General features: G+C 42.9%; 2 protein-coding genes across 4 annotated transcripts; both read left to right on the plus strand.

Annotated features, from left to right (window-relative positions):
* Positions 1-625: 625 nt before the first annotated feature.
* On the plus strand, positions 626-12,823 carry LOC123139084 (golgin subfamily A member 4). Of its 2 annotated transcripts, none has more exons than XM_044558893.1 (12): positions 626-966; positions 1,049-1,221; positions 2,318-2,447; positions 3,349-3,549; positions 3,709-3,831; positions 4,007-4,044; positions 4,118-4,232; positions 4,838-9,376; positions 9,991-10,110; positions 11,091-11,198; positions 11,383-11,525; positions 12,358-12,823. In XM_044558893.1, the coding sequence occupies exons 3-12, from the start codon at positions 2,370-2,372 to the stop codon at positions 12,584-12,586; spliced, it is 5,694 nt and encodes a 1,897-aa protein (XP_044414828.1). In that variant the 5' UTR covers positions 626-966; positions 1,049-1,221; positions 2,318-2,369; the 3' UTR covers positions 12,587-12,823. The 2 variants fall into 2 exon arrangements, with proteins under 2 accessions (XP_044414828.1, XP_044414827.1); XM_044558892.1 differs by having other exon boundaries at positions 626-962.
* A 1,858-nt stretch (positions 12,824-14,681) lies between these two features.
* LOC123134789 (uncharacterized) lies at positions 14,682-19,957 on the plus strand. 2 transcript variants are annotated; one of them, XM_044553959.1, is made up of 2 exons: positions 14,682-14,873; positions 15,000-15,763. In XM_044553959.1, exon 2 carries the CDS (start codon positions 15,024-15,026, stop codon positions 15,399-15,401), a length of 378 nt encoding a protein of 125 aa, XP_044409894.1. In that variant the 5' UTR covers positions 14,682-14,873; positions 15,000-15,023; the 3' UTR covers positions 15,402-15,763. The 2 variants fall into 2 exon arrangements, with proteins under 2 accessions (XP_044409894.1, XP_044409895.1); XM_044553960.1 differs by adding an exon at positions 19,607-19,957 and having other exon boundaries at positions 14,777-15,303.
* The last annotated feature ends 4,517 nt before the right edge of the window (positions 19,958-24,474 follow it).

Raw genomic sequence — 24,474 nt, forward strand, 5'->3', positions numbered from 1 at the left:
CTTCCCATTCTCGTGTTTTTATTAATGTGATCATTAGGAAGCAATAGATTGAGCTGTATGTCATTGGACAAGGATACCGAAGAGGCGGCGCCCCATGTGTGATGAGCAAGGTCAACCCATCAACCTACGCAAAAGCGGCTGGCCTCCATTGTGTAGATGTCACACACCAACGCAGAAAACGATGTCACCACCTGGCAAACCCCACGTCCAACACCACACCACGACTATAAGGGGAACGCGGGGTCCACACCGCCAGCACAATGAGGGGCGCACGGCAACATCCCACACGGACGGGTCAACACGACCCACTCGAGGGGACCCCACCCGCAGCCTCACACCCGCTCCACGCGCCGCCCGAGCTCGCCAGGCCAAAATCAAGGCGAGAAAAATAGAGAGCATGTAGTACTTGTTTTCCGAGGTTAAGAAAAAGCGGGTTGATTTTCACGGCTGTACTCCACTTGTACCGGTGAAAAAGGAGTCGAGTGAGAGACAGACAGACATTACTGCCCAACCAGAAAACCTGGGAAGAAATAAGTTAATGATAAATTAAACGACCAAACACCATCATTATGCTTGGTGCCTAGCATCCTTCCTCTTCCCGATAAGCAAGCTTTGCTGCTCGCCTCTCCTAATCAAGCCCCAACCCAACCTCGGTGGAAAAGCCCGCACCTTTTGCGCGAACTCCCCGTGCTTTCTCCCGTATCAAAGTGAATCCACCGGGCATTGCATCCGTCTACATCTCGCCGCCGGTGAGCTCGCCTCAGCCAAAAACAGCCCCCCACCAACTCGCAAGTACATACATTTCGTCTCGGGACCGCGGATTCGGCATGAACTCCAGAACTGTTTGGCTGCCACTGTAAGAGCACGGCGGCGCCCGACCTCCTCGCGCTCTCTCCCGTATCCCGCTGCATCTCGCCGCCGGTGAGCGCGGCTGTCGAGGTCACCTGTCCCTCTCGCCGCCAGTAGGTCTTCTCCCCTATCCCTCCTTCCCTTCCTGCCTCCTTCCATTTCTTCTTCCGACCCTGATGCCAGTTCACTCGGTCGACAGCACGCCGTCGTCCCCGCCGGATTCGCTCTCATCCGCCGCAGCCTTTCGCCGGATCCGCCCGCCTCTTGCCGCCTCGGCTGCAGATCGAATCCCGTGGCGCCGCCCCGGTCCGTCTCCGCCGCAGATCCCGACCTCCAAGCCAGGGCCTGCGTCCACCTCCGGCGCCTTGCAAGGTACGTTCCCTCCATGCCTGGGCTGCTTAAAGCTCTTGGATGCTGTTGTGGACATGGAAAATCTTGGCTACAAGCAAGGCGTGACTGCATTTTTTTTCACGATTTCTGAACTCTGCCATTGCACACTGCAACTAGCTGCATCTCCTGTCTGCACATGACACTGGTGTCTTTGCACAGTACACCAGCTGCCCATCTACTGATCCACTAGCACAAATTTGTGTTATATAACTAGTTGAATTTTTGGCTGCAAAGCAAGCATGATCTAAATCTTTGCTTGTAATATGCAAGTTTGTCAAATTGATCATACCTGTGCATATCTCCTAGTTGCCTTTTGAAACTAAAGATGCATATGTTATATTTTGATTCATTGATAATTTTGGAGCTAAACAAGGGTCTAGAGAAATGCTTAGCCTAGTTTGGCTTAATGAGGCCTGATGGTGCATGGAATTAGTTATATGTATGAATTATAGCAGGACAAGATTCTTGAATATTGCCTAACTTCACCTTTTTGGGTGAACTGGGGACAAATTCTTGGCAGTTAGTATGTTTCCACCCTGCGGCTCTAGATGTACCTGTATAAAAAGATAAATTTGGGCATCTTGGTGTAGGTGTATTTTCCATGTAGTGGTTAGTTATTAATTTTCCATTATACCGTGTATCTAACTCTGGTGAACATGTGAGGTGCTGAGAAACATGTGGTTGTTAGTAGGAATAACTATGAAATTGTTAGGAGCATAGTGCAGAAAACAATATCAACATAATCTTTCAATTCTTTGTATAACTGCTACTCCCTCCATCCCATATTGTAAGACGTTTTTTGACGCTAGAAACAACGTCTTACATTATGGGACGGAGGGAGTATCATGTAAGTGCACCAGCCAGTTGCTTTTGATGACTAGCTTTTATACTGAAGTTTTCTCATTGGTGGGTATGATTCTTGTTCCCGTGTTTGTGTGTTTGCACATGCATGAGGACAATCTGAATCTGATCTATCTTGTATGGTTTTCGGCTTGAATTTTGTTTGATTTGAAGGAGATTTAAAAAATGTTTTTATGGATTTAAGGAAGTTTATATTGTCTTTGGTGCTTGCTTTCAGACAAAAGATCCCCCTAGAAGTACCAGATGCTTAAAGTATAAAGATTGACAGCATGTCAAGGGTGCCAAAATGGAAGATTGAAAAGGCCAAAGTTAAAGTTGTATTCCGGCTGCAATTCCATGCAACAAATGTAAGATCATATTATTTATGCTAGCTCCATTTCTTTGCCTTTTTGGTTGTTAAGACAACAAAAATTGGTGAATCTTACTTTCGAGGAAAATATCCATTTGCATTCCTCAACTCTTGCACGGGTCTAGATTTCATCTCAGCTCTAAAACCAGACACATTTCACCCTGAACTCCTGAAACCATTTGTTTTCACCCGTAGGCTGTTCCTTTTTTTTTGCGAAGGAGTCAAAGCTCTATTAATCAGACACCAGCATTATGAGTAAACCCCTGAAAGGATAGGAAATTTAATCCAGTCTTTGGGAATCCTCCATCCCCCACATGTCGATGGAACATTGATGTTGCCACAGCTGGAGTTCCACACCATCGCCGGGACAAAAAAGTAGTATCTACGCAGGCAGCCGGGAAGTCAACCTTAGGCTGGTTTTATATGTGCTTTTCAGCTTTTCACCAAGTCGGCTGCCACATCACTTATTTCAGCTTACATGCAGCACAGTCAACATAACAAGAAATAAATATTTGTTTATTTGGGTGATGTTGTATTTTTCTGATTTGTTGATTTGCTGACTAGTTGCCAAGCCATTCTCAACCTAGAGCCCACGATGTTGCCTGTCAGAAACATCCTACATATAGCGGTGTCTCGCCCAAAACCGCGTGGGGATTGTTTGTGGGGGTGGGGGTGGTAGTTCCAAAATTTAGTCTGTGGTTTGTCTATTTTTTGAGTTAGGGGTGAAAGATACTTATACATACCATGCCAAAAGCTGTAGAGTATAAAATTGACTTATTCCTGCTCTCTGATTTTTAATAATACGAGTCTTGCAGTTTGTGTGAATTACTCAGGATTATTGCGTGTTTCTGCCATCCATAGTTGAACGATCTTTACATGGTTACTTGTTTTTGTTGCAGATTCCATCTACAGGATGGGACAAGTTATTTTTGTCCTTTATCTCTGCTGATACAGGAAAGGTAACTGCAAAAACAAATAAAGCAAATGTGAGGAATGGAAGCTGCAAATGGCCAGATCCTATTTATGAAGCAACCCGACTTCTTCAGGATTCTAGGACTAAGACATATGATGATAAGCTCTACAAGCTTGTTGTGGCCATGGTGCGTTGTATAAATTGGTTTCTCTTATCCTACATCTTCCTCGGCCATGGACTTGCACACATGTTACGTTAAGGTTTTGATATCATGACCACATAAATGCTGGATGAACTTGCTAACAATTGATGCTTGCTCTTTCTCCCCTTGTTCTTGGAAAATCAGGGGACTTCTCGATCTAGTATTCTTGGGGAGGTCGATGTTAATCTTGCCGAATTTGCAGAAGCAGTGAAGCCTGTTTCAATCACACTTCCTTTTCGTGGTTGTGACTTTGGAACAGTATTACATGTATGGTTTTTCCCCCTATAATATACATGCATGGGTTTTAGATAACGTTTTAACTTATGTCTATAATCATCAGAAAATACTCTTTCACTGTTTTGAGAAGTGACTTGACAGTGTTCTCTGTTTTGCTTGCCTTCTGGTTGTCCTTTATAATGTTCTTTGATGAAAACTGTTGCAGGTCACGGCACAACTTCTCAGCACCAAAACTGGCTTCAGGTTTGGCCACAACAACAATGATCTTAGTTTTGGATTATTAGTTCCAAATCTTATGAGTGCTTGCTTGGTACAGGGAATTTGAACAGCAAAGAGAAACTGGTGCCAGAAGTTCTCAGCAGCTAGTGAATCAAAGAAGTCATGATCCTTCTGAAATTGCTGTTTCTTCATCCGATGTTAGTAGTGATAAGGTTGGTATAAATCCCTACGAAGTATTGGACCTCACTGCAATGGCACATGAAAGGAAAACAAAGAGTTCATTTTCAGGACATACATGTGTTTTATACTGTTTCTTGGTAGTAACTACTAACCTCCATGTCCCTAAAGAAAACTACTAACTTCCATGCGTACATGGTTTACTGGTGAAAAATAATTCAAAACTTCTGACTTGAACTGCAACAAAGTAGACCAAGTTATGTGCCAGATTGCTTTGTTGAGAGTGACCTTGGTTATCTCAAGATTATGAAAGGATACATTTGAAGGGACTGCGGTCCTTTGGTTCTTTAACTGGAGGCATCGATCTATATTGAGTGGTCCTTTGGTTCTGTAACTGGAGGTATCGATCTATATCGAGTGTACTATTGCTGATTGTGCTGCAGATACATCACTAGAGAATTTACGTATTAGGCCTGGATTCGTGACAATGAATGGAATCTGAATTTCATGCAATGCCTACTGTTTTCATTTAATAAATAAATTAGCTAAACCATCTACATATTCTTTTCTATGCATTTCGTCATTTGATATAATTAAGTTACTTGGTACACACCATAATTACCTTTATCATTTGTTATAGGCTAATGCAAGGAATAAGTTGAAAGAAACTTCTTTGGGGTTCCCTGTGGCCGAAGATTCTGCGGGTTCAACTGAAGATTATGAAAATTCGTCACATAATTCAGATGGTTATTTTGCCGAAAAGAATGATCCATGTGGCAGTCATGAAATCAGTAGCTTTAGGAGCATACACTCAGGTGATTTACCACTGTGTCCGACAAGTCAAAGCCCTACACCAGAGAAGGGGCCATTTCGGGGTAAGCGTCTTTCACCACAAGGGAGCAGTGATTGGAGTCATGGTTGGAGTCCTGAGTTCTCTGCCAGTCATGATCTTGCTGCTGCTCATGACGAGAATAATCGACTCAAGACCAGATTGGAGGTGGCTGAGTCGGCCTTTTCTCAGCTGAAGTCAGAAGCAACATCCCTGCAAGATGTCACTGACAAATTAGGCAGTGAAACACAGGGCCTAGCGAACCAGCTTGCTGTTGAACTTATGTCACGCGGCGAGCTCACTACTGAAGTATCTTTCCTAAGGACAGAATGTTCTAGTTTGAAAAGAGAGTTGGAAGAAGTGAAATCTGCTAAACCCTTGCAGCATGAGGCTGACGGAGGAAATGGTGTTCTTGCTACAGATAGTTCAGTACATAATCTCCAAACGGAATGGCTGCAAGGCTTGCTGCTTCTTGAAAGTAAACTGCAGCAGACCAGAAATAATGCTCTCCATGGACTTCAAGCAAGTGATCTTGATTTCCTTCTTGCTGATATAGGGGCTCTTCAGCGTGTTATTGAGAACCTCAAGCAAGGTGTTCAGCTTGGACAAATGAAAGAAAATAACTATCAAGAACATTTGGCTCCACCATCCAATATTGCCCATCAATCAAGCTCCGGACGTGATCATAATTCCGACAAGAAAAACACTGGCAGTACAGCCACAATGGAGGAAAAAATGTGTGGGCTCTTGCAGAAGTTGGAGGACTCAAAAACTGAGAAGGAGAATCTGCTGGAGAAGATGAGCCAGATTGAGCGCTACTACGAATCTTTTATCCACAAGCTTGAGGAAAGCCAGAAGCAGACTGCAATCGAATTGGAAAATCTCAGGAAAGAACACAATTCTTGTTTCTACACAGTTTCTGTCCTCCAAGCCCAGAAGCAGAAAATGCATGAGGAGATGAATGACCAGCTAATGAGATTTGCTGAGGACAGAACAGCTTTAGAAGCTCAAAATAAGGAGTTCGAGAGGAGAGCTGTTGCTACGGAAACAGCACTTAAGAGGGTCCGATGGAATTATTCTGCAGCTGTTGATCGTCTACAGAAAGACCTTGAGTTGCTGTCCTTTCAGGTTCTCTCTATGTATGAGTCAAGTGAAACTCTTGCAAAGCAACCCATTGTAGAAGATGCTGAGCATTTTCCTGAAGAGCATTGTGCAATAGCAGATTTAAGCGGTACTATAGAACAGGACCAAGACAGGCCTGTTGTCAAACAACGGGGAACTGAAGGTCTTCATGAGGCAACTGCATCTCAAATGCTTTCAACTGAAAATGGTACATCACGTAGCTTTAGCTACAAAATGGATGGCCAGCAAAACCTCCTTCGGGCTGCCAAAATTGAAGAACTTCGTAGCAGATCTGAAGTCATATGTAATCCTGATTCACAGGTGAACTGCTCCAACACTGAAGGACCAAAAGATGCTTCTTCCACAATGGAATCTGATATTTTAGAAACGTACGCTGTTAACATTCAGTGGCAGGTGTTCTCTGATGTGCTACGGGAATCTCACTATACTGCACTGGATATGATTAAGCAAATGCAGGGAAGGCTATACATGCTAGAAAAAGAACTCCATGACTCTAATGATGCTAGGGAGTCTTTAATGCTCAAGCTAAACTCTGCACTGGACCAATCAAAAAGTTTGAAAGAAAGTGAATCAGGATACATTTTCAAGTGTGATGATCTGACAGTGAAGAACCAAATATTAGAAGCAAAGCTCCAAGATATTTCAGTTGAAAATGCTTTACTTATGGAAAAGCTTGTGGTATCTGAAACACTTGTTGAGGAACATAAAACTTGTGAAAGCAAGTACAATGCCTGCGCTGAAGAAAGGAAGAGATTTGAGAACCTTTTAATGAAAGAAAGTCAGCAAACTAGTCAGCTTAAGGATGAGCTCAGATCAGTAATGGAAGATTTTGAGGAAGTGAAAGATGAATTACGTAAGCAGTCCTCCTTAATCAGTGAGCAGCAAATTGTTTCTACATCACTTCAAGAGCAACTGAGCATCCTATGCTCTAAACTTATTTCTTTGAGCAAGGACATCGACATTCCATGCTTGGATGACGTATCTTTGCTACATGAACTTGAGAACAAGAATTACACTGCTGTCATAGCAAGCTTGGAATTCTTCCAGCAGCAAGCATGCCAGAAGGTGCTTCATCTCCATCACGAAAAGGAGGCATTGGAAGAAATGTGCGATGTTCTCCGGAAGAGATCAGACAAGTCTGAAACAGAATTGCTTGATGTGAAGCAGAAGTTTCATTGTGATATGGCTGGAACAGAAGAAAAGTTGAATCTTTCTGAGGGACATGTAGAGAAGCTTCAGCAGGAACTGCAGGAAATGGTACATAAATTTGAGACAATCTCAGAGGCTCAAGAACAACACTCAATCAGAAATGGTGACTTAACATCAAAGTTGGCAAAAATGGAAGTTGAGATGCGGATTGTCACCAGTGAGAATGAGACTCTTGTTGAAAAGATGAAAGACATTGCTGCTGTTGTTCAGGAACTTGAGAGGACCAAAATAACTCTTGCAGAATCTGATGAAGATAACAAAACTTTGGCCCAGTCTCTACAGTCTAAAGACGAACTGTTGATGCACATGGAAAATGAAAACAGAGGTTTGCAAAATTGTCTGAGCTGTACTGAGGGAAATTTGCTAAGAGAAAAGACAACGAGGGAAGATCTTGAATCTGCCCTGGCAAGTCTTACATCTCAACTTAGTGAGAAGGATCAGGTCCTGCTATCTTATAATGAGGACAAAACAGAGTTACTTCATCTGAGGGACCAGATTTCGGACATGAGTAAAGAAAACAGTTTGATGCAAGATGCTCTTTCGGAAAGTGAGCAAATCAAAAGGGACCTCAGTTGTAAGAATTGCTCTCTTCTCTCCCAGCTCTCCAATGCTGAAAATCAGTTAGGAACAATTCTGGGGGACTTTCTTGCCACTGAAATTGAAGCTAGTTGCATGAGAAGTCAGGTTGAGGAGGTTGCTGTGCAACTTGAATACTTAAAAAATGATTTTGGGAAGCTTCAGCTTAAGAACAAAGATGCTGACGAGTTATTAAGGGCGCACATGTTGACTGTAGCAGAATTAACTGACAGAAATGCCACACTTGAATCAGCTATCCATTCTCAAGAACTCAACTTTGCCAGGGTTATTCAAGAGAAGGAAGGGCTTGAAGAGCTTATAAAAAGAAATGAACAGACATTGGCTCTGGTTAGCAATAGCGAGTCTCGAGATACATCAGTATCAATCAATAACAGTGAGGCAGAATTGAAGTATCAAGATGAGATTGTGCAACTTAGAGCCGTGCAGACAAATCTTGAGGAGCACGTTGATGGTTTGAGATCAGCGAAAGATGAAGTTGAAATTCTAAACGTGGTTCTGAAATCAAAATTGGAGGAACACCATACTGAAGCGTCATCACTGCTACAGGATTCTGGATATCAGTTGACAAATTTAAAAGAACAGAACAAAGAGCTTACGCAGAAACTTGCTGAACAAACTCTGAAGGCAGAAGAGTTCAAGAACCTGTCTATCCAGTTGAGAGAGCTAAAGGAAAAGGCTGAAGCTGGGAAAAAGGAGAAAGAGGGGTCGTTGTTCGCCATACAAGATTCCCTTAGAATTGCATTTATCAAAGAGCAATATGAATCAAAGGTTCAAGAGCTTAAAAGTCAGGTGTTTGTCTCTAAAAAGTATTCTGAAGAGATGTTACTGAAGTTACAAAGTGCTTTGGATGAGGTTGAAACTGGGAGGAAAAACGAGATTGCTCTGGCTAAAAGAATTGAAGAGCTATCAATGAAAGTTTCTGAACTGGAGGTGGAGATGCAGGATTTATCTGCTGATAAAAGAGAGTTGTCTAATGCATATGACAGCATAATGACGGACTTGGAATGCACAAAACTGAACTTCGATTGCTGTAAAGAAGAAAAGCAGAGGATTGAGACCTCTCTTCAGGAATGCAGTGAGGAACGCAATAGAATAAGGGTGGAGCTTGACTTAGTGAAAAAGTTGCTAGAGAATATGGCATTAACTGACCATATCGCGTCACCTGATAATTCTGGATCACGCATCTCTCGTGCCACATCTATCGGGCAAATTCTGGGAGATGTTAAATCTGGGTCTGCACCAGAGTTAATACCAAAGCTAACAGAAGTTGATTCAGAATTACAGGAAGATGAAGGTGAAATCCATAGCACACATATTTCATCAAATGTAGCAGAATCAGAAGATGTTGGTAAGTCTGATGAGCATCCACATGCCAAGCATGCACCGACAAAGAACTTGGAGGTAATCAATCTAACATAAATGTCTTTATCTTAGTTTAGACTATTTGCGTTTGAAATTAGGGCACATGGAATACTTGATAGTTGCTCACAATTGAAGTAATTTTTTCCCTGTAGAATACTATGTTTACACATATGAGATATACCATGGCGCTCATGTTATATTATTGTAGTGACCAATTACCTTGAATCTATATATTTCAAACATAAGAGGACTAGAAAGAGGCCTGCGTCTAAGATCTGGATAACTTAAGCACATCTTAGAAACTACTGTTTCAGCATTTGATGGGAATAGCTTGTTAATCAGATGGCCATATTAAGTTGGATGATACTCGCAGAGTCCTTTGACCCAACTTCACAAGAAATAATATCTGACTCTTGTTAATTTTTTACCTGTCAGTGCTTTGTCTAGAAGTGTATATACACACCTCCTGGTGTCACACTTCACTTTTGCTTTTGCTTCACAATCACCAAGTAGAGTTGAAAGATATTCATCTGGCAGTGTGCATCTATATATTACACCGACTAAATTTTTTTAGAATTGTTTTGTTTCGGTATCTGTAACATTTATAGCAGTGTTTGTTCTCTCAGCTTACTTTAATTGTACTATTTTGATAGAATTGCCATAAGCAATCTGAGGAATCATTGGAGAATCATCCAACCGTCGACAATACCATCAAAGATATTTCTAAAGAGCATAAGAAATTGGCAAATGACTTGAATCTTTTCCAGAAAGAGGTATGTTGAAACTTCTTTTACTGTACTTTTTATAACACAATTCTGTTCCTACCAAGTTTTGAAAGGGTTCTTACATAAAAAAATAATAAAATATATGATTTTTCTTATTATTGACGAGGAAAGGATATGAATCTAATCAGTTGAGTTTTCAGAGCAGTAGGTTTGAGTGTTTCAATCTATATTCATGGTGCTTAGATATCATCACATCTGTGAATGGGCTAGTGCTTGCCTAAAATGGAAATCTTCATTTCATTTTCTTCCTCATGTTCCCCGTTAATCTCTATCTTCTTTACCGTGGACATCTCGTATGTAGCAAGCCTTCTGGCCACAAATCCTCATTTAATTAGCATTCCTCTCATCTCTTCATTGCTTTAGCGATGAGCAGCAGCGGAAATATAATCCAACTCCTCTCCCCCTTGCTCTAGATTTTTTGTAGAAGTGATTGACACTTTATTAATTAGGCAAAGGATTACAATCTGATTGGACATTCCCAAATCGTCAATACCTCTGGGTTTGCAAGCCCGTTGCACACGCCCTTACGAGCTTTATACATCTTGGTTTGCAAGCCCGCTGCACACGCCCTTACGAGCTTTATACATCTTGGTTTGCAAGCCCGCTGCACACGCCCTTACGAGTTTTATCCATATGGGTTTGTTTAATAATAGTAAGGAAGATCTTTGACCTTTTTTTTTTGATAGAAAACAGCAGGAGAATTTCCTACTATAGCTTTTTATTAATTTTTATATGAGAACTTGAGAAGTTAATTACAATATGCTCCCAAAAACAGTCGCAGCAAAAAGTAATACAAGAAAGAAGGAAACTAATGCTATTAGCCAATCTCCAAAGTTGGTTTTGTCACTAAAATTGGGTAATTCAAACAACAAACAACTTATGTTTGGTTTTTATGAATCAGTAATTACTTGATACTTGGCATGATGTGGATCAGGGCTAATTCATTGGAAATTATTTTACACATGCAGCTGGAAAGACTTAAAAACGAGAATTCATCCCCTCTTCTTCCCCTTGACATTAATCTTATTGACCCGTCGCTCAGTGGTTTGGAAAGGGCGTTATCACAGCTTGATATGGTATGTGTATTTCTCACCTTTCTGTTCTAATATAACTGTTCAACATTTTTGTTGCCACTATTTTAAGATGATAAAAGAGTTCTGCCTCCACCACCCACATGCATCCACCTCCATTGTTTGACATGAACCTGCAGTCCATTGTACCTTGTGCTAAGTTTGTGTGTGCGCATGTCGCTATTTTCAGGCAAATGAACATTTGCGAAGCATTTTCCCTTCATTTAAAGAGCTTCCTGGTTCTGGAAATGCCTTGGAAAGAGTACTTGCTTTGGAGCTTGAGTTGGCGGAAGCGCTGCAAGCAAAGAAGAAGACAGACATCGTTTTCCAGAGGTAATTAGTCATATTGCATCTATTTTCATAAGTTTACTCTTGTCTAGTAAAGCAGGTTCCCCTTTATTATTAGCCGCCCTTTCATTCCCTCATATTGGACTAAATGCATGCTCACATATCCGAGTCTGGTCATGGTAATACACCAGGGGAAGTATCTTTTTAGGGCTTGATTGGTTGGTCGTTTTCGGGCCCAAAACCGTCGTATTAGTCGGAGGTGTAAACCATTTCCGCCAATGTCTCAAATTATGCTTGATTCATCCTTAACGTTTTATTTTCCGGACGTTTCGGTGTCGTTACGTCCGGAAAGTTTTAAGCACCGCCAGAGCCCCCGATTGAAATCCTGGAGAAGAGAAACGAGGGAGAGAGAGAGAGAGGAAAGAACTGCAGCGATGGCGGGCGCACGGAGCATGATGCCACCGCCGACCTTCTCTGCTCCTCCAAGGGATCTCCACAACGCCCTGACCTGGTGTGCTCTCCCGCTATCGTGGGCACCGTCGTCACCCCCCTGTTCTGCCTGGCTCCATCGCTGGCACCTCCTTTTGGGTGCTTCACCGCCCTCACGGTTGTCGTGCTGACAAGGCCTTCTGCAACCTGCCCACCTTGATACTGCTCCCAAGTGTGGCCTTAGGAACTCGAGAGTTTTAGAAACTGTGCTTATTGATATAGAGCCTCTTTTCATTCTGGATGTTTTTCGGTCTGTCAAGCTACTAAAGTTTCTCCAGAAACTAAGCTAACTAGGACAAAGGGAAAAAAACATGAATTTATAGCTTCCAGTAATGCGAGTCAGGTTTTACTTAATAACTAACTAAATGCCCATCTCTTGAACATTCAGCTCATTCTTGAAGCAACACAACGACGAATCAGCGGTGTTCCAAAGCTTCAGGGACATCAACGAGCTGATACAGGATACAATCGAGTTGAGGAGAAAACAAGTGGCTGTCGAGAGCGAGTTGGAGGAAATGCAGGGCAGGTACTCGGAGCTCAGCCTGCAATTTGCCGAGGTGGAAGGCGAACGGCAGAAACTCGCAATGACCCTGAAGGCCCGGTCACCGAGGAAATGATAGGAACAAAGAAGAAATGTTAGTCGGTCAGTGTTCTTCTGCGGCGGGGAAGTAATACATTCTGTAATGTAAATCATCATGCATGTGATATATAAACATAAGGATTCAACATCTGATCTGTGTACAGGCCACCCCTCTGACACAATCTTGTCGATGAACTAATTAATTGTTAATATGGCGACATCTGCTTGCTGACTGCTGCATCCCAGCAGTTTTTAGAGGGTGACTTCTAATTAATTTTTGTCAGATTGTGAGATCGAGATGCTACCAGCATTCTTTCCCAGCTTGATTTTGCTTCATTTGTTCTTGAACCAGTTGTCAATGGTATCTGTTTGCTTGCGCGTTATGAGGCGCTCGCTCATAAACCATCTCTTACTGAAATATGCGCAATGCTTTATACAAGGTTGAAAGAAAGAAAGAAATGATAAATATGCATAAACTCTCTTACTGGATGCTCATGTGAAGTTATGTAGGAGTAAAACCAAGCATTTACGTATTCAGACTAAAACACAGATTGCATGTACATTGCTGGCAAGATTACATTTGATTGACGTTTCTAATCCATATTCAGATGTGCTGTTAGGTGAACCAAACAAGTTCATCATGGCTTGGTGCCTTGATCACATGTATGGTAGGAAGTTGCTTACAAAGGACGCAATGATTCAACGGAATGTACTCCCTTTGTAAACTAATATAAAAATGTTTAGATCACTAAAGTAGTGATCTAAACGCTCTTATATTAGTTTATGGAGGGAGTATGAATGATTTCTCCAAATTTCATATGTTGAGCAGCTAACAAGGCCGGCAGCTGCAAATTTCTTGGCTTAGCGGCGATGCAGCAAAATGCTACACTAAAATGCTACACTGTGGATGCTCTAACGAACTAGGCTCATTAGGTGTACTAATGTACTAGACGAGCATAGTATTTTTGTTGGTAATAATAATAATAATAAATACTGTTTTAAAAACAGAATTCGCACGATTACATTACTACCACGCCTCAAAATTTTGAAACCAGATTTGGTCTATATCTCAAGAAACAGAAAAAGAGCAATTTTATAGTGAATAATACAGACATGGTACTATCCAGCGCAGATTTGAAAAAGATGCTATGCAGCCGAATTTGTCTTTTTGTGATGTTACGAATCAAATTTTGGTTGAATATTCTGTAGCATGATTAGTGAGTATTATGTGCGTTGTGTGTATGTCATGATTTTCTTTGGATTATTCAAAAATTATAGATGGGCATTTTCTCTAGTTTTTTTAAGGGGGCATTTTGACTAGCTAGCTAGTGCACTAAGGGCATCTCTAGCCGATCCCTCAAAGTCGGTTAGAGGAGTAAAAAATTGGTTTTGAGGGGTTAAACCGGACCTAGCCGATCCCTTAACGGCTTTAGTCCTTCAAATTTTCACTCCTCGCGCCTCTCGGTCCTCAAATATACTCGGCCGAAGGAAGTTCTCATGATAAATTCCATTTGCTCACTCGTCCGTAGAGTAAATTTTTTGTTCTCGGGATATACGACCTCAGAGGAGATCACAACATCTACAACCGGGTGCCCCAAATCCAATTAGAGCATTGCCACATCAGCCTGTAGGTTTTTTTTTCATGAGATTCGTCCGTAACTCTAGCATGGAGCGATCCGCCGCGGTTAGTCTTGGCCATGGGCAGCCCGGCCCGATGCTGTTCCCGGATGGGCCCGGGCCTAGATTTTGAGCCCGAAGGACGGGCTGGGCCCGGGCCCGTCGTTCTTGAGATTTTTTGAAGGACGGTCCGGGCCCAGGCCCAACGGACTTTTATGTGTGTGGGCCGGGATTGGGCCCAAAAAACAGGCCCGATGGCCGGGCCGGGCCTAGGCCTGGTTTTTTTTTTGCGTCGGGCTTGGCTAGGCCCGGCCCGAAGCCCGGCCCGGCCAGAGGTATGGCCAGGTATAGTTGCGGTCGCTGGTGTGTGTGGCACTGTGGCTGCTCCGTGTGAGACTGTGAGTCAATGGCCCGCGGCGAGCATGGGCGATGTCGTCGGCGGTCCACTCTTGTGTTGCGCGTGACTATTTTTTGTCCGAACAACCGGCTGGAAGCTGCGTCCGACCCAGCCAGCGCCGGCAAGGAAGCCTCGGTCGCACCTTCCTTCCATCCCATCCTTTAGGCCCGCCTCGGTCACACTGGTACGTATAAAAATCCCATCGTTCCCTTCTCAGTTCTCACAACCCAACCCAGTCCAGATCCAGATTCCCTATCCTCACCCTGCTCCTGCGAATCTGCTGCTATCCCCAACCCCAATCCAATCCAAGGTATGCATGCATCAAGAACCGTTTTCTGTCCCGTGCTACCTTGTGTAAGATCTGGCGAGAAGCGCGCTCTAGTTTCTTGATCTGCAACCGTTTTTGGTTTTTGGTTTTTGGTTTTGATCCGAGCAGACCAACGGCAGCAGGGATAGAATCATGAGCGCCATGGTGGCGTCGTCGCTCAACCCGGAGGCCCCGCTCTTCATCCCGGCAGCGTTCCAGCAGGTGGAGGACTTCTCGCCGCAGTGGTGGGACCTCGTCAAGTCCACCGCCTGGTTTCGCGACCACTGGTACCACCAGCACCAGCAGCTCGATGCCATGGCCGACTCCCTCGTCGCCTTCGAGGCCGAGGACGCCATCCACGACGACCTCTTGCACGGCTTCGCTGTCGTCGTCGAGGCTTCGCAGCCGCACCCGCCAGCGGCACTCAAGACTGGTACGTACTCCCAAACCAACTCACCTTGTGATGTGCCATGCTCTGGCTGCTGCCGTGCCGCCGTCTCATCTTTCAAGTCTTCTTCTAGTATACTGTAGTAAGTAGTGGTGTCAGTTTGTATATTATATTGAGTAGAAATGAAATGACCCAAGAAAAAGGCAACAAAATGCAACCCATGTTTAGTGTGATTTGCCTTGTAGGTTATGTTCTGCATGCTCAGTGTGTTGGACAAGAATGTATAGTAGAATGCACCCTTGTTATTGCGTGGCCAAGCAGCTTAATGTTAATTAATTACCCTCTTCGTTTTTAAATATAAGTTTTTTTTTAGAGATTTCAATTGAGACTACATATATATGGATGTATGTGGACGTGCTTTAGAGTGTAATTCACTCGTTTTGCTCCCTGTATGGTTCATATTGAAATCTCTAAAAAAGTCTTATGTTTAGAAACAGAGGGAGTATTATTTAGCCTTCTCTAAAGATAAAGCTGCGTCGCTGTTGGTTGTTGAGATGCCATTCTCTTCTGATTTATTGTTGATTGATTGCTGCCATGTTCTCCATGGAGTTTAGAATCCTGGTACCCAATTAATTGGTGCTGGAAGTGGAAGATGATAATATTCAGTTGGATTGATTTATGAAAACTATGGTGTTCAGCTCAGCTACATACTTAATACTAATTGAGATTCTCAATGTTGGAACGTGCCTTCAGATTCGGCTGCCATGGCAGCTATTTCCGCTGCCACGTCTCACAGAGTGCATCACAGTGATTCCTTCTGTTGTACTCCCTCCGTAAACTAATATAAAAGCGTTTAGATCACTTAGTGATCTAAACGCTTTTATATTAGTTTACGGAGGGAGTACTTATATAGGAGTTAGCTGCGGGTTTGTTGAGATAGTGGCCGGCACCTGCGTTTGCTCTGTGTTTGTTGAAGTGTGCATTGGTTCACTAGTAGAGAAGGGGCCAATGGTCCAGACCGGTCCAGCTCATTAGTCCCGTTTCAATTCAGAACTGGGACCAATGGGGGCATTGGACCCGGTTCGTGAGCCCCAGGGACCGGCCAGGCCACGTGGGCCATTGGTCCCGGTTCGGCTGGACCTATTGGTCCCGGTTGGTGGCACGAACCGGGACCAATGGCCCTCGCTCCTGGCCCACCACCATTGGTCCCGGTTGGTGCCCCGAACCGGGACCAAAGGACGACCATTAGTCCCGGTCCATTCCGCCAACCGGGACTAAAGGGTTGGTCCTCGTTGCGGCCAAAGTTTAGTCCCACCTCGCCAACCAAAGGGGAATCAGACCGGTTTATAAGCCCCTCCCTCTCTGCCTTATTGAGCTCCTCTGAAAATGAAAATGGATGCCCTTATATAGGAAATTTAGGCTAAATTCATACGAATTTCTCTTGAAATTTGTTATGAATTTAATTTGAATTTCCTCTATAAGCGCATCTATGCTCATTTCTGAGTAGCTTTTTATATAGTTTTTTTTCTTTTCTGCTATATTTATTTTTTTCTTTTTATTTCTGAGTTGTAATAAGTCATTAAAAATAAGCATCTATGCTCATTTTTTAGTAAAGTTAATCATAACTATTTTTTCTTCTATTTATTTTTGAATTGTAATAAGTCATTAAAAATAAGCATCTACGCTCATATTTTAGTAAAGTTAATCACAACTACTTTCTTTTCTTTTTATTTCTGAGTTGTAATAAGTCATTACAAATAAGCATCTATGCTCCTTTTTTAGTACAGTTAATCACAACTATTTTTTGCTTCAATTCATTTCTGAGTATCTTTTTATATTTTTTTCTTTTCTGCTATATTTATTTTTTTCTTTTTATTTCTGAGTTGTAATAAGTCATTAAAAATAAGCATCTATGCTTCTTTTTTAGTACAGTTAATCACAACTATTTTTTGGTTCAATTCATTTATGAGTAGTTTTCTATATAGTTTTTTCTTTTCAGTTATTTTTTTCTTTTTATTTCTCAGTTGTAATAAGTCATTAAAAATAAAAAAGAGGCGCAATGCTTGTTAATTTGCTTCAAGCCTTTCGGAATAGTGTCAACTGCACTGCACATAGCTCTGTGCAGTCTACCGTATTCCTCAAGGCTTGAAGCTAACCAACGTGCAGGAGCATTGAGCCTCTTCGTCATCGTCTCTGCACTCAGGGCTTATAAACAGCTGCGAGTGCCTCTCGCTTGGCGAGGTGGGACTAAAAAAACAAGCTGCAGGAAGAATCAAAATAAAATAAATAGAATAAAAAAAGTGCCACCTAAAGGGCTACCACGGTCTGAATACGACTAGAAACCCAACAATGGGCCAGGATTCAGGCCCGCAATAGGCCCAATAGGCCCACAGGCACATATAGTGCGTTTAGGCCCGTAAGCCTGCATTTGAGAGGAGCTCGAGAGGGCAGCGGGACTGGTGCTTATAAACCACTCTCGAGCTCCCTCAGCTAGCGAGGTGGGACTAAACTTTCGTGCCGCGACGCGGGCAGCACATGGCCTTTAGTCCCGGTTGGTGGCACCAACCGGAACTAAAGGGTAGCATTGGTACCGGTTCGTGGCACCAACCGGTACCAATGCCCCCCCTTTAGTCCCGGTTGGAGCCACCAACCGGGACCACAGGTCTTCGTTTCCCGCCCTTTGGGCTGCTGAAAAGAGGCCTTTGGTCCCGGTTGATGGCTCCAACCGGGACTAAAGGGGCCATTGGTCCCGGTTGGTGCCATGAACCGGGACCGATGCTCTTCCTATATATACAGGACTTGGCAGTTTTCGATCTCTCCTGCTCCACTCCCGTCGCCGCGCGTCTCCCTGCCGCCACCTCGCCGTCGCCGCCCCGCCCCGCGCCGTCGCCGCCCGCGCGCCCCGCCCAGCCCGCCCGCGCCGCGCCGCGCCGCCCCGCCCAGCCCGCGCCGCCCCGCCGCCCCGGCCCGCGCCGCCCCCTCGTCGCCGCCTTCGCCGTCGCCGTCGCCGTTGCCGTCGCCGTACGTGAGCACCTCGCCGTCGCCTTCGATTTTTTTTGTTAGATTTAATTAGATTTTTTTGTTAGGTTAGATGTGTAGTAATTTAGATATATGTAGTTCATAGATTTTGTTGTTAGATTAGATTTTTTTTGTTAGATTAGATGTGTAGCAATTAATTTGTTTATATTATGTTAGATTTTTTTGTTAGATTAATTACATTTTTTTGTTAGATTAGATGTGTGTAGTAATTTAGATATGTAGTTCATAGATTTTTTTGTTAGATTAGATTTTTTTTGTTAGATTAGATTAGATATGTAGTAATTAATTTTGTTCATAGAATTTTAATGATTTTTTTGTATATAGTTTAGATGTGTAGTAATAAGAAGTAGTTTATATATAATTGTTAGATTAGATGTGTAGCAATTAATGATTTTTTGTTAGATTAGATGTGTAGTAATAAGAAGTAGTTTATATATAGTTGAACTAGCTAGTTGATTTAATAAACTAATTTATTTTACTATATATAGAAGTAGTTTGTTTTTAGTAAGTGCTTAGTAGTTGAACTAGATAGTTGATTTAATTAATAAAACTACTTTTATTTAACTATATATAGAAGTAGTTGCCGCATCGACGTCGGCGATGCCTATCCCGCGTCCTCGTCGTCGTCGACTAGGCGGTGGAGGCCTGCTTGATCAGGGCCATGTTCGGGACTGGGCTCCGCCGGGCTGGTATTGGGAGGTGCTACCTTCTAGGGGACGTAGATTGGTGAGGAGGCAGCCCGTTGTTGACCCGATCCTTGTTTGATGGCGGTCGCGTGAGCCAGTGATGGTGGTGAGGCATCCGGACACCGCGGAGGTGGTACGTCACCGTGTCAGCGAGGAGGACGAGCACGTCCGTCGCTACATGGTTGCATTGGAGGGCAGATTCGACAATACCTGGCAGGTTCTTCAGGGATCTCACTGGAGCTATGATCATGTGATGGTTCCTTATCTTTGAGTGTCCACCGCTCGCGTCGATACCCGTCGGGTGCTACGGTTCTAGTTGTATTAGTGATAATATTCGACGATGTACGGACACCAAGAGATGATGTACTTTTGCTTATAATTATTGAATGCATGCTAATTTGAATACTATACTTTATTTTATGATTTGGTTTTGCTTATTTTATGATTTGATTTTGCTTATTGAATGCTCATATTGGATAAGTTCTCCTTCATTCCCGTGTGCTAGACAATTTGATATAATAATGCTTTCGGGAATGAAAGGAGGAGCTACGTACATCGATCATCGATAGTCAATCCGTGATTAATAATAATGATCTAGTTTAATATTTGAATTATGAACGTAGGCCGGAAATGTCGTACTCATTGAACGACGAAAACCGCCCGGGGGAGTGCGACTGGTGCCACGATGACCGAGGTATCTGCGACAGGTTCATTGTGCTGGACGAAGATCGTCGCTTCAACATTAAGCTCGAGGAGACCTTCGATATTCATACGGTATGCAACCGACGATAAAAGTTTTTTTCGTAATTACTCATGACTTCAACTATTTTAATCATGACAATATTTTTCATCTTTTCCAATTCGACTAGCTTATCCCATGCTTTGCAAGACGCTATGTCTTGGAGAGGATGAGTTTTGAAGACCATGAAAGTTTCGAAACCAAAAAAATTATCCTAAGTACCCATCATGGTGTGGATTTTCAAGTAAAGCTGTACAATGCTCAGAGTGTAACCCATTTTGGTTGCAAAAATTGGGAAGCACTTTGCAAGATGTATGGTTTTGATGAGGGTATGCTTGTTACAATGGATCTTGGTGATCCTACAATCGAGCAAGAGAGACCTACGATTTTTGTCCTTGTGGATACACCTCCAATTCTTCCCCCATGTGAGCTTAACATAGTTATTAAGTAATTTATATTGTTTATTTCAAAATAGTTGACAACTTATTCTCCATTGACAGCTTATTTTCATTCTTCAAAGAATGTGCGGAAGATGGTAGATAGAACCTACTACACCGAAGGCTCTGAACTAACTTATCAGGAGAAAAATCATCTGGTCGCATTTTGTACTGATCTTGAGAATTACAATGCCTACAATCGAACTCCTCAACATTATGGTCAATACGTGCCACTAGTGCACGTGTTGAACTACGGTAACTACCATGGAGATACCCTGGTAAGATTTTTGTACTATTACAACATTCATGCATCTTTTTGCACACTTCTAAAACTAGTACATCATATCATTGCTAACTACGAAGTTATTACTATGTTTTTCAACAGATAATCCCGAATGATTGTGTGCGTCATCTGATGTATACACACGACAGCCTTCATGTTTTGAACATACAACCAGGTCGCCCTACGAATCTCAACTGTCCATACCGGGTTTCTAAAATAAGTGGAGACCTGAGAATCAAAGAATGGAAAAAATGTATGGACAGTCGTAAGGAGCTTCTTGGAAGCAACATTCAGCGAAGGGCAAAAATTGGAGACAGGATGATCGCCATTCTTCATAATGGAGAGTCAGGGTCTATATTGTTTTATGCTATTTTACCTTAAGGATGTTTAGGTCCTACCTGATACTGATGATTATGTGTTAAGAACAATTATGTAGGGTTGGGTTCGATGACTATGATGATGATGATCGTATGACTTATTATTAATAACGAGTCGAAGTTGTATGATGATGCATGATTAGTAGGATGAGTACTTGTTATTATATATGCTGATGTATGCGAGCATGCATGAGTTATTATATCAGCGGGTAAAATGAACATATATAGCAGCAGCGTTGGTAAACCAAGGACGAAGATATAAGAGAGGACACTTCTCTCTATTAGCTAGCTAATATAACAACCTAAAAATAACCCCCAAAACCCCTAAAGCAGTCAATTTCCAAAAAAAACATGGACTTTTGGTCCTGGTTGGAGCCACCAACCAGTACCAAAGGCCCCCTGACTGGGCTCGGCGCACAGAGCCACGTGAAGGCACATTAGTCCCGGTTCTAGTTTGAACCGGGACTAATGGGTGAAGGTATTAGTAACGGCCCATTAGTCCCGGTTCATGAACCGGTACTAAAGGCCCTCACGAACCGGGACTATTAGGTGTTTTTCTACTAGTGGTTGATCAATACACACAACAGTTCAATCCTCTTGTTCTCACTTTCTACATGGCATCGGATACCTAATTAACCCAACCCCTTTCCTCTCTGATCTCCGCTTCCGCTCCCACAGCCACTATGGACATCTTCTCTGAGGCCATGTCAGTTACTACCATGCCTCCAAATTTTGAAAACAGAATTCGCACGATTACATTACTACCACGCCTCAAAATTTTAAAACCAGATTTGGTCTATATCTCAAGAAACAGAAAAGGAGCAATTTTATAGTGAATAATACAGACATGGTACTATCCAGCGCAGATTTGAAAAAGATGCTATATATGCAAACGAATTTGTCTTTTTGTGATGTTACGAATCAAATTTTGGTTGAATATTTTGTAGCATGATTAGTGAGTATTATGTGCATTGTGTGTATGTCATGAGTTTCTTTGGATTATTCAAAAAATGCAGATGGGCATTTTCTCTAGTTTTTTAAGGGGGCATTTTGACTAGCTAGCTAGTGCACTAAGGGCACCTCTAGCTGATCCCTCAAAATCGGTTAGAGAAGTAAAAAAAAATTGGTTTTGAGGAGGTCACAACATCTACAACCGGGTGCCCCAAAGCCCGCACAAACGCCCGGGCGGGCCCGGTCACTGATTGGTAAAAAAAAACCGACCCACGTTGGCGCCTCAAACCAGCCTCAGTCGCCCGGATTGACTGGCACCCCTCATATCCAGCCTAAATCTGGGGCAGATATGAGGATGCACGGCACGACCGGGCGTGTCCGCCACGTCGGACTGACGGCCAGGTCCCATACGAAATCGTCCGGAAACCCAACAGTAGTGTTCTTCGATTTGAAATAAGCTCTACACGAAAAAGATGCACATCAACGTTGTGGTTCCATTCTTCATGGATTGTATATATAGAATTTCAGGCTAATTCAGAGGTTTTTAGACGAATTTTGGTAAAATCATTGCATCCGATTGACCATATGAAATTTCCTTTGACCACTAGCTTCATCTTGCCATTTCACATGACTTTTTTTTGCATGTTTTCTGTTTCGACGGTCGTAGACGAGTAGATCTACGGCTCCCTACTGATTGTACAAACGTGTCACACCTGGACGTCGGTCATCTGAAAACATTTGCGCGTAGTTGATTTCATGATCGTTGGATGAGCATCTGAGGGCTGTCACACCTTCTTCTACCTCTAGCCGGCCCTTCTCTTCTTCCTCCAACACCCCATTTCCGTGTGAGCTAAGTTAACAACGTGGATATGATGTGAAATTAATCTGTGCGCATGTAGCAAACATCAGCATGTTGCATCTGAGAAGAAAATGCTTATAACAAAACAATCGCGTGTGTGCTTCTTCTCAGCCTAGTTGAGGAGGATGCAAGCTACCAAACTATCTACAGAACATGGTTTTTACCTGGTATTCACTTAGCCAGGCCCAATTCAGCTAGGCTCATCAGAGACGCGAAAATGTTCTAGGCTACCAAACCAGCCAAAAGCACCCCTCCCCATTTGTATTCGTAGACCATCTAGCTCCACCATGCACTGCCCTAAATAAGTTCCAATAAGTCTATTTGTTCATTTTCGTTCATCTTCCTTTGTATGTCGCTGAATTAGCAACGGGTTGTCACAGGAGCACATGCTGAGCGTCCGCAATGCTAGTTGGTAATTATGCCCTGCAAAGATAATAGGGTTTCTAGACGATTCCGAGGACTATCCAGTTAGCGAACTGTTGAATTGCTTCTTTATGTCTAAACTTGCTGAACTGCTTCTTAGTAGCTGAATTGCTAGGTGTTTATGTGCATGTCACCAGTGAACTACTTTGTATTTGAATCGATGACGTCAAGAACTATGATACTATACTGTGCATAACATTTGATGCAAATATTTTACCAGTATGTATTATTTAAGTCAAGAGTAAAATCAGAAAAATGTTCTCATTGTTTTTTAGAGGGTGGAGCGGGGGGAGGGGGGGTGGGGGGTGCAATTGTCCCCTCCATTTTCTTCAATAATTATTTACACGAGTATTGCATAATTATTTTTGGTGGATGCAAGGCAGAAGGGTTGGAAGAGGAGGAAGCAGAGCAGGCGTGCGCCTGCCATCTCCCTGCACTACCCTATGGCGTCCAGTGTGGCAGGACAGTGGTGAACAGTGTAGCTGGTACGCTGGCGAGCCAAGCGAAGAACGTCAGGACGCCGGCGACGTTGAACCACCCGCAAGCGCCTCGGGGCAGTAGGCTGTAGTACCCGACGTCGTGCTCTAGAAGGTCTTGGACCGTATGTAGCATTTCAGCAACGTAAAATGTAATACGTACCCAGTCAACGGCGTTATTGCGTCCAGTGCAGCGAGCCTGGGGTCCGACGTGGTAGAAAACAAGGGCTGCATCATAAACGAGACAGAGGATGTCGATGATGATTTGTACTGGCGGTATGATCTTGAGGTACCTGCACGGTGAACATTTAAAAAAAAGGTAATTTCTGAAGTATGTATAATATATTTTGAAAAAAAATAAACAAATGAAAAAAACACAAAAGGGAAAGCAAAATGGGCCAGCCCAATAGTGGTTGAATTGATGAAGTCAAGAACTATGATACTATACTGTGCATAACATGTGATGCAAATATTTTACCAATTTGAATTGTTTAACTCAAGAGTAAAATACCATGTCTAAATCAGAAGAAAAAAATGTTCTCATTGTTTTTTAGAGGGTGGAGGCCATTGGGGGGGGGGGGGGGTTGGGCAACTGTCCCCTCTTTTTTCCTGAATAATTATTTACACGTGTATTGCATAACTATTTTTGGTGGATGCGAGGAAGAGGCTTGGAAGATGAGGGAGCAGAGGACGTTTTCACCCGTCATCTCCGTGCACTACCCGATCACCAAGTCCATGTTTCCAAACGAGGTTCCTACTGAACTAATAAAAAGAAAAAGAAAAAGATAATTGCAATCTTGTCCTCCGAAAGTTCTATCTATCTAGAAAAAAAGGGGAAGAAATCCATCTTTTCCGCTGATTATTGGAAAATAAAACCCTTCGATCCTACTGAACGAAGGAGGAGGAGGAAGAGGAGGAGGAAATGAATGATGACATATAATTAACC

The sequence above is a fragment of the Triticum aestivum genome, chromosome 6B, assembly GCF_018294505.1.
Source record: "Triticum aestivum cultivar Chinese Spring chromosome 6B, IWGSC CS RefSeq v2.1, whole genome shotgun sequence".
In the NCBI taxonomy this organism is placed as follows: Eukaryota; Viridiplantae; Streptophyta; class Magnoliopsida; order Poales; family Poaceae; genus Triticum; species Triticum aestivum.